The sequence below is a fragment of the Andrographis paniculata genome, unplaced genomic scaffold, assembly GCF_009805555.1.
Source record: "Andrographis paniculata isolate CXL003 unplaced genomic scaffold, ASM980555v1 Contig12END, whole genome shotgun sequence".
In the NCBI taxonomy this organism is placed as follows: domain Eukaryota; kingdom Viridiplantae; phylum Streptophyta; class Magnoliopsida; order Lamiales; family Acanthaceae; genus Andrographis; species Andrographis paniculata.
In genome coordinates, this window is record NW_026137402.1 from 2,909,507 (window position 1) to 2,918,168 (window position 8,662).

Sequence of the window (8,662 nt, forward strand, 5' to 3'; positions counted from 1 at the left end):
TTAGATCCATTATCACTACGAATAACTTTCACTGATTTTGAGAACTAAGTATTAACTAAAATAAGGAACTTAGACAACAGACTTACTACTTCACTTTTGTGCTTTAACAAGTATAGCCAAGTAGCTTTAGAACAATCATAAACTATATCAACATGTAACTATTATTAGTGGTGCAAGGATACAAGAAAGGACCCTATAGATCAACTTGAATAAGATCAAAAGTATTACTGGCATTAGAAAAACTTTTATTGAAGCAAGGTTTGTGAAATTTTGAAGTGGAACAAACATTATAAGGCGAGGAAGGAAAAACAGTAAGCTCCATAGATAAGTGTTTCATAACATTCCAAGATGGATGACCTAATTTCTCATGCCATAATAAGGTATGAAATAAAGGATCAACGTAGGCAGTGGAACATAAAAATTGAGATGATAAGCTCGAGTAAAACATATAGAGATTATGATGAAGCTTGGCATGCAAGAGAGTCGAGTTAGTCCTCAAGTCCTGCAAGTCACAACAAGAGGCATCAAATTTAGCAAGGCAACCTAAATCAATAACCAATTTACTAATAGACGCAAGGTTCAGGACAAAACCAGGAATGTAAAGAACATTATATAATGTAATAGAGGAATTTAGAACAACAGATCCAGAATAAGTAGGAGATTTAGTAGTTGCATTGGGAAGATGAATATTGGTGGATGAAAATATAGGCTTAGGATTCACAAGCAAGGAAATAGACGAGCACAAATGGATGGAACCCCCTGTATCAAGGATCCACACACCGAGAGATGTTCCAAAAATGAAGAGTTACCTGAGCAACCATAAGCTCCTGCTACATAGTCAACTGGAGAAAGAGTAGATGTCTGCATTAGCCTTTTGAATATATCTTCAATCTCAGATTTATTGACAAAAGATGAAGGCTCTTCACATTTAATCTATTTTCTAGAAGTTGAATTGACCACTACAGCAACAACACTTTTCCCTTTCTTCTTATTGATGAACTCTTTATACAAATCCGGCTCACCATGAAGTTTGAAACAAGTTTCCTTGGTGTGTCCAGGCCTTTTTCAGTAAGCACAGATGCTATTAGAATGTTTCTTCTTAAATAAGTTCTGAGATGTTGGGTGAGAAGGAATAACAACAGCAGACATAGCTAAATCAGAAGAGATGGAATTAGACACAAGAACACCACACTGTGACTCTACGTTGCACAACATTCCATACGCAACACTCACAGAGGGCATAAGATCAATCATAAAAATTTGGTTGCAGACATGTTCATAAGAATGATTAAACCCCATTAATAATTGAACCAATAGCATCCATTAATCTTCAATTCCTAATAGTTGCAGCACAGAGTTATCACAATAAGAAAAATGTTGCAAAGCACGAAAGTCACTCCAAAGAGATCTAAAGGAACCAAAATACTCAGTGATAATGTTGTTACCTTGGGAAAGATTAACAATCTTCCTCTTAAGCATAAGAAGTTGAGGTCCACTTACACGACCAAACCAATCTTTAAGTTCGAGCCATAAATCACGAGCTAGGGGAGTGTGAACAAAGGATCTGGCAATTTCAGGTGCAATAGAATTCTTAAGCATAAGAAGTTGAGGTCCACTTACACGACAGAACCAATCTTTAAGTTCGAGCCATAAATCACAAGCCAGAGGAGTGTGAACAAAGGATCTGGCAATTTCAGGTGCAATAGAATTCTTAAGCCACATGAAAACCAAATTATCACCTCTACGCCAATACTTGTATCCTGGATCAGTCACTAACGGTGGAGTAATAGTACCATCGATAAATCCTTCCTTAAATTTGCAGCTTAAGGCAGCCTTTACTGCAACCTTCCAAGCGATCCAGTTGGAAGAGCTCAATTGAATAGTGACGAGAGCTAAATCTAGGTGGTCACCAAAGAAAACAAAAAATTCCTCACGAATGAGAGAGTTACTGATTTTTTGAATTGTAGAATCAACAAGCATAGCAGCTTGGTTGAGGAGTTCAGACGTCATAGAAGAGAGAGCTAGAGGAGAACCTGCTCTGATACCATGAAGAACAACCCAACCATCAAGAGAGAGAAGAAGAAACAGACAGAGAAGAGAATGTTCAAGGTGTTACTGTTAGTAAGAAAAATGAATAGATTTTACATATATATATTACAAGTGAAAGAAGAAAACGTGGTTACACTTTCTGGAATTAAATAAAAGCAAGTAACAACTTTAAAATACAACTGCCACCAATCTCTGTTATTAGCCAATGCCTTCTGTATCTGTAGTATTACTCGCCTTCACAATACCTCGTATGTCATGCGGATTCAGAATGGGTTAAGCTTTTGAGTTACATGCCTGATTCGCTAGTAAATCTGCTGCTTTGTTGCATTCCTAGAAAATGAGAGATTTTTTTTTTATCGAATCTGCCTTAGGTTGATCCTAATATTCGAGATGAGCTCTTGCAACTGCCAATGACCAAATGTTGTTTGGATTTTTTGAATACAAATCTCTGAGTCTATTTCAATTCATAATTATTTTAATATTTTCTCAATTACGATCTCTTTTCTTTTATGGATTTTCAAGAGTTTTGAGAAATTGTTGGAATCTTGCCCAATTTATTCAGTGTATGCAACAATCGGGTTGCCATAGTGATCCCTAAAAATACCTCATGCTCCAACATTTCCATGATTGTTTTATGCTGCACCATCAGTGTTCAGTTTAACCTATCCAACAGTTGGTTTCTTCCATATGACTTTCTTTGGATTTCTTCGTGGTTTTACTTTCAGATTTATATCAAGTTTCTCTGTTGCTTCACTGTAGCCAACCCAATGAGTTTTGTCGAAGAGTCCACTTCGAGACAGTACCTGCAAATCGTTATGAATCCTCCAAATAATCCTGTTAGCGCAAAAATCAGATTCCCTATGCTTTGCATAATTTCTTTCAGTCCAAATGTAACAAAATGAAGGAAGAAATAGAGTGATTTTCAATGATTTCCCAAGCCGACTTAATCGAGGACTTACCAAAGGTGGATGGTTTCCAAATAGGTTTATCCGATAGCACAATATCAAAAGAAACTCGAGTGATCATCTCCACTATATTCCAACCGAGAGTTGTCCCAACCACCATCATTCCAAAATCAGTTAACTTCTATTTATGAATGATCGCTAGCGACAAGAAGGTTTAGAGGCTGTAAACCACACCAATGGTCAAACCAAAATGATTTTATTGATACTTAATATCAATATGTTTGATGTGGCCTTGAAGGATTGGGTATTTGGACAAGGAGATTGTTGACTTGTTGTACGCACATCCTGCTTATATTGTAAAATTCCAGCATTTTCTTGAGTGGCAGAGTCTGCTGCTGCGATATATTCAACATTGGCTATTGAGAGTGCTATTATTTGATGTTTCTTGGAAGACCAAGAAAATGCAGCTGAGCCGAGGTGAATACATATCCCAATATGTTTTTTCTTGTCTCGATATTACCCACCCAATCACTATTTGTGTATCCGACAAGCTTAACAATATTATTAGTAAAGATAAGAAGGCCATCTTTGCATGTACCTTTGACGTGTCTCAGAATCTATTTTGCAGCAGCACAATGAGAAACTTTTTGATCTTCCATGTATTGAATCAATAAACCTACTCAAAAGGAAATGTCGGGTTTGTAGCAATTAAATACCTCAAATTTCTAATCAAACTCTTAAATATAGTAGTTCACCTTCTTTCCTTCAGGATCTTTAGATAACTTCACTTTGTCAGCTACTGGAGTCGAGATTGGCTTCGACTCCATCATGAAAAATTTGTTCAAGAGATCACATGCATACCTATGTTGTGAGATAAAGATTCCATTTTCCATTTGATTTATCTCAAGTCTAAGAAAGTAGCTCATTAATCCCATATCTGCCATCTCAAGTCTGCAATGTAACGACTTTATGAATTCTAAGATCAATGCAAAATTAGTTCCTGTGTAATGAGATCATCCACATACAAACACACAATAACCATATCCCTTGAATTAGTACTTTTGATGTACAAGGAATGCTCACAAGGACATCGTACAAAACTTGATTCAACGAAGTAGGAGTCAATGCAATTGTACCAAGCCCTTGGTGCTTGTTTTTAACCATATAGGGTTTTTTCTCAATTTATAAATTTTGTGTTCTTCCCCTATGTTTATGTAACTCATCAGTTTCTCAACACAAATTTCTTCTTGCAAGGACCTATTTAAAAAGATCGATTTTACATTCATTTGATAATTTTTTCACTAATTTTGAGTTGCAGTAGAGATGAACATATGCACCATATGAAATCTACTCACAGGTGAAAACACGTCATAATAATAAGTACTCGGCTTTTGTTTAAAATCTTTTGCCACTAGTCGTGCCTTGAATCGATCAACTTCACTTGTAGACTTGTATTTGGTTTTATAAGCCCACTTTAAGTCAATTGGTGTTTTGCCTTGTGGGTGGTGACTCTATTAGTTCTCAGGTTCTCATGAAGTAATCAATAAAATATATGAATCAAAACTTGTAAGGTTGGAGGCAGAGAGGGCATTATTATTATTATTTTTTTAAAAAAATAAAAATATTTTAAATTTATCGGGTCTTATTGGATATATTTCTAGTCGAATTTGAATATAGTTGGATCTAGATATAGCCGAATGTGATTTGAATCTCGGGTCTAACAATATGTATTTAGACTGGATATCAGATCCAACTGGACTCGATCCATACCTGACTTATTGTTATCTCTAATACACTAACACACAATAATTATTAAAATAACATGTGTTTTTATATATTATTAACATGTCTGGTTAGTTATATATATCTATTATATATTGTGTTACGTTAACATATGAGATGTTATGATATCCGTGATAACATATACTCCATCAATCTCAATTGAAAGTGATTTTCTTCACCATTTTTACCAGTTCTACTAAAAATATACTTCCTCTGTCTGCCTCTAAGGTCACATTTACATTTTGCGTCGTTGTACTCACTATTCAAAATATTCTTATATTTGTATAATTTTTTGTACAAATGTCTTTCTATTAGTATTATAAGACTATAATTGAAGTATTTTTTTAATTTTTTCTTAACTTGTACTACGTTTTTGATATAATTATTAATATTCAAATATCAACATACAAAAAATAAATGAGACCCTTAGAACTGGACGGAGGTAATATATTTTTTATTATAGTAAAAATAATAGCACACTAATACAAAATACTATTTAACTTTTATATAAATTTCAAATATGTCGTTATACCGTAGAATTAATTTATACATAAAATATGAACACGTTTTTGACAGACTTTTACAAAGAAAATAAGAACACTTTCTGTGGACAAAGATAGTATTAATTTATCCAACTTAATTACATATTTATTATAATTAATTAAAACTGTTATTAATATACTAATTAAAAATAATTAATCCTAACTAGGTATAAAATTAATTTATTCAAATAATTTATTTTAAATTAAGAAAAGTAAACATCATACTATTTATTCTCATAATTATATAATATATTGAAATAATCATCCGAAGAAGGCTCCATTTAAATTGACTTTTGGCAGCGGCTTTTGAATTCCATTTTTAAGAAAACTTTTGCAAAAATGCAAAAGTAATTTTTGAAGTTGAAAAAATATTTTTTTTATCCTTATTAATAATAATAATAATAATAATAATATGAAATACAGTACTACAATATAATATAAAAATAATTAATTTATAGATTATATTTAAAAAAATAAAAAATATAATTTTATTATATTTTTAATTTATATATTATATTTGAGATACCAAATTTAAATAAGATCATATAAATTTTTCTAATTATACTAAAATTATTAAATATAATTATAAAATAAAATGAAAATATGATAATTAATATTATATTGTAATTTTATTTTTAATTTATATATTTTTTTGAATTAAAAAATTTTAAAATATAAATAACTAAAATTTTAAAATATATTTTTTATATTTTTATTTAAAATATTTAAATATAATTAATAAAATATTAAAAATAAATTATAAAAAATTTATTAAAAATACAATTATATTACATGTCATTTTGTACAATTTTAACAATTTAATAACTTATTCAAATACAAAATAAACTATTTTTTCCTTTTACATATTTTTTAAGTCAATCGAAACTATCCTTATATTACCATAATTGATATATATCAACTGACAATCTTATTATTTAGCACCCTAACAACCTCGTTAGATTATACATTAATAAATGTCCATATTTATATACTAAATGGGATTACAGAAATTTGAATGTTTGCACAAAATTTTTTAAAATTTGTCATTATTATTGATAGCAATTTTTTTCTTAAAACAAATTAAATTTAATACTTAACACATCATTGGGTGAACCCTGAGACTAATAACTAATACTCTCTCCGTCCACTTACAAAGTTTACATTTATTTTTGGCGCAGTGTTTAAGAAATAATAGTATTTTAATTATAGTGAGTAGTTAAAAGTAGTGTAATGACATTTTTGCCCTTATTTTTTTTGTGTAAAAGTAATAATGTGATGTAAAATAAGGGTATTTGTGGAAAAAAGTGGGGTATTTAATGAAATGTTAACTTTGTAATTTGACGTTCCAAAATAGAAATATGTAAACATTGTAAGTGAACGAAGGGAGTACAATACTATCTTCATATAAAAATAAAATAGATAACAAAAAAAATAAAGCAAATATTATGAAAGAATTATTAAAAAATGCTAAAAATAATAAAATAAATAATAATAATAGCAATTTGATTATTATTTATTAAAATAAAAATAATAAAATTGTGAATAAATAAAATTATTTAATTATTTATATAATTAAACAAAAACACATAAGTATCTCGATAAAGAAAATATATACTATCTCCGTCCGACTTTAAAAATATCATTTACTTTTTGCGTGTTGATATTTTTATATTACTCAATTTATTATTTCAAAATGTAGAACAAATTAAAAAAAATTAAAAATATACTTCCATCAGTGTCTTGTAATACTAATAGAAGAATATATGTACAAAAAATTATTCAAATATTAGAATATATATATATGTGTTAAATAGAATGACGCAAAAGATAAATACTCCCTCCGTCCCATATACCGTTTCTGTCCGTCCCACATACCATGTCACTTTCCTTTTTTGGGAAATGATTACACACTTTAATCTCATTTTAAATTTTTTAATTTTATTTTTTTAATTTTAATTAAACTAATTATTTATCTTAATTTTAATTTATATTATAGGATAATTATTTTCACTAATACATTCTTAATTATCTACTAATTATACCCCTTCTAAAATACTGTGTCTACAGTGTTGCAGATACGGTATTTGGGACGGAGGCAGTATAACCTAAGGCGGAAGGAGATAGTATTTCTTTTTACGAAACATCATGCTACAATTAAATAGTTTTTTAATTACAATTTCTAAGATTTTTTAAAACTCCAGGTGTGTTTTGTTTAAGTTTGAAATTGATTTTTTTTTTTTTAATTCAATTTTAATTTAAATAGTATATTATCCAAAACATAAATTATATCATTAACCAAAAGCGCGTGGCAGGTTAATGTGGTTGATGACGACTTAAGTTTAGCCGGTCCAGGGGCCGGAGATCTCTAAGCCGTACGTTTGTGGGACCCAGAATATTAACGGTGAAGATTATAATTTACTATGGTATAAAAGTATAAAAAAGTACCCTGCGCCCGTGCTCCAGCCACGTGTCATCCGCGTGGACCCTACACCGCACCCTTTCTTCCTCCCTCTGTTAAATCACACACAAACTGAAATTTCTCTTGGTAGCCAGCAATCTGTTGATCTGTGATCTCAAATTCTCAATTCAAATCTCAAAAAATTCATCAGAATTCAAATTCCTTAATGGAAAGCTGCAAAGTTAGTGCTCACAGTTCTACAATTTTCCCCATCGGAGGTCGATCCTTGCCATTTGCGACAGCCATTAGCAGCGGCGACACCGAAGAGGTGGAGATCGAGGTAATCGCTTTGCAGGGGATGAATTACACGAGCTTGAAGGATCTGATGGCTGTATCGCCACCGTGCACGGCGTTTCCGGCGAAGAGCGGGCGGAGACAGATTCCGATCAAGGAACCGTTGGTGCAGCTGGCGGCTTGGGCGTATCTGCGACCGTCGATGGTGCTTATGCGTGAGGATGATCAATTGTGGTGGAGAAGATTGGAGAAGAAGTTTCGCAGAGTGTTTAACTGCTTCAACGACGTCGTTTCGGTGGTCTTCAACCGCTGCCTTACGGAGCAGCGAATCTTAATTGCTGCTGCAGCTGTGGGTTACACTCGCAGAACTCACCGCTACGGGAAGAAACCTGCCTTTAATTAATTTCACTTTTTTTTTTGTTAGTAATTTTTTTTTTTTTGGTAGTAATTTTCTTTTTTTACCTGTTGTACAGTTTTAGAACTCCATAGAAATTACTTGGGGGTAAGATAGCTGTAGTTTCGAGTGTCTTGTATATGTTTTAAATTTTCATTTTATTTATAAAAATAAAGGCCCAGTTTACATAACTAATTTGATATTCCTCTTTGCAACTACTACCTATATTAGTAAAAATAATTATATGATAGAAATACTTATAAATTATATTAAAATAATTAAATAATTTAATTAAAAT

At 31.3% G+C, this 8,662-nt stretch overlaps 1 protein-coding gene across 1 annotated transcript; it reads right to left on the minus strand.

Annotated features, from left to right (window-relative positions):
* Positions 1-1,323: 1,323 nt before the first annotated feature.
* Positions 1,324-2,010, minus strand: LOC127252822 (uncharacterized). The gene is made up of 2 exons (XM_051277152.1): positions 1,446-2,010; positions 1,324-1,337 (listed from the first exon to the last, which is right to left on the minus strand). The coding sequence occupies exons 1-2, from the start codon at positions 2,008-2,010 to the stop codon at positions 1,324-1,326; spliced, it is 579 nt and encodes a 192-aa protein (XP_051133109.1).
* Between the last annotated feature and the right edge of the window lie 6,652 nt (positions 2,011-8,662).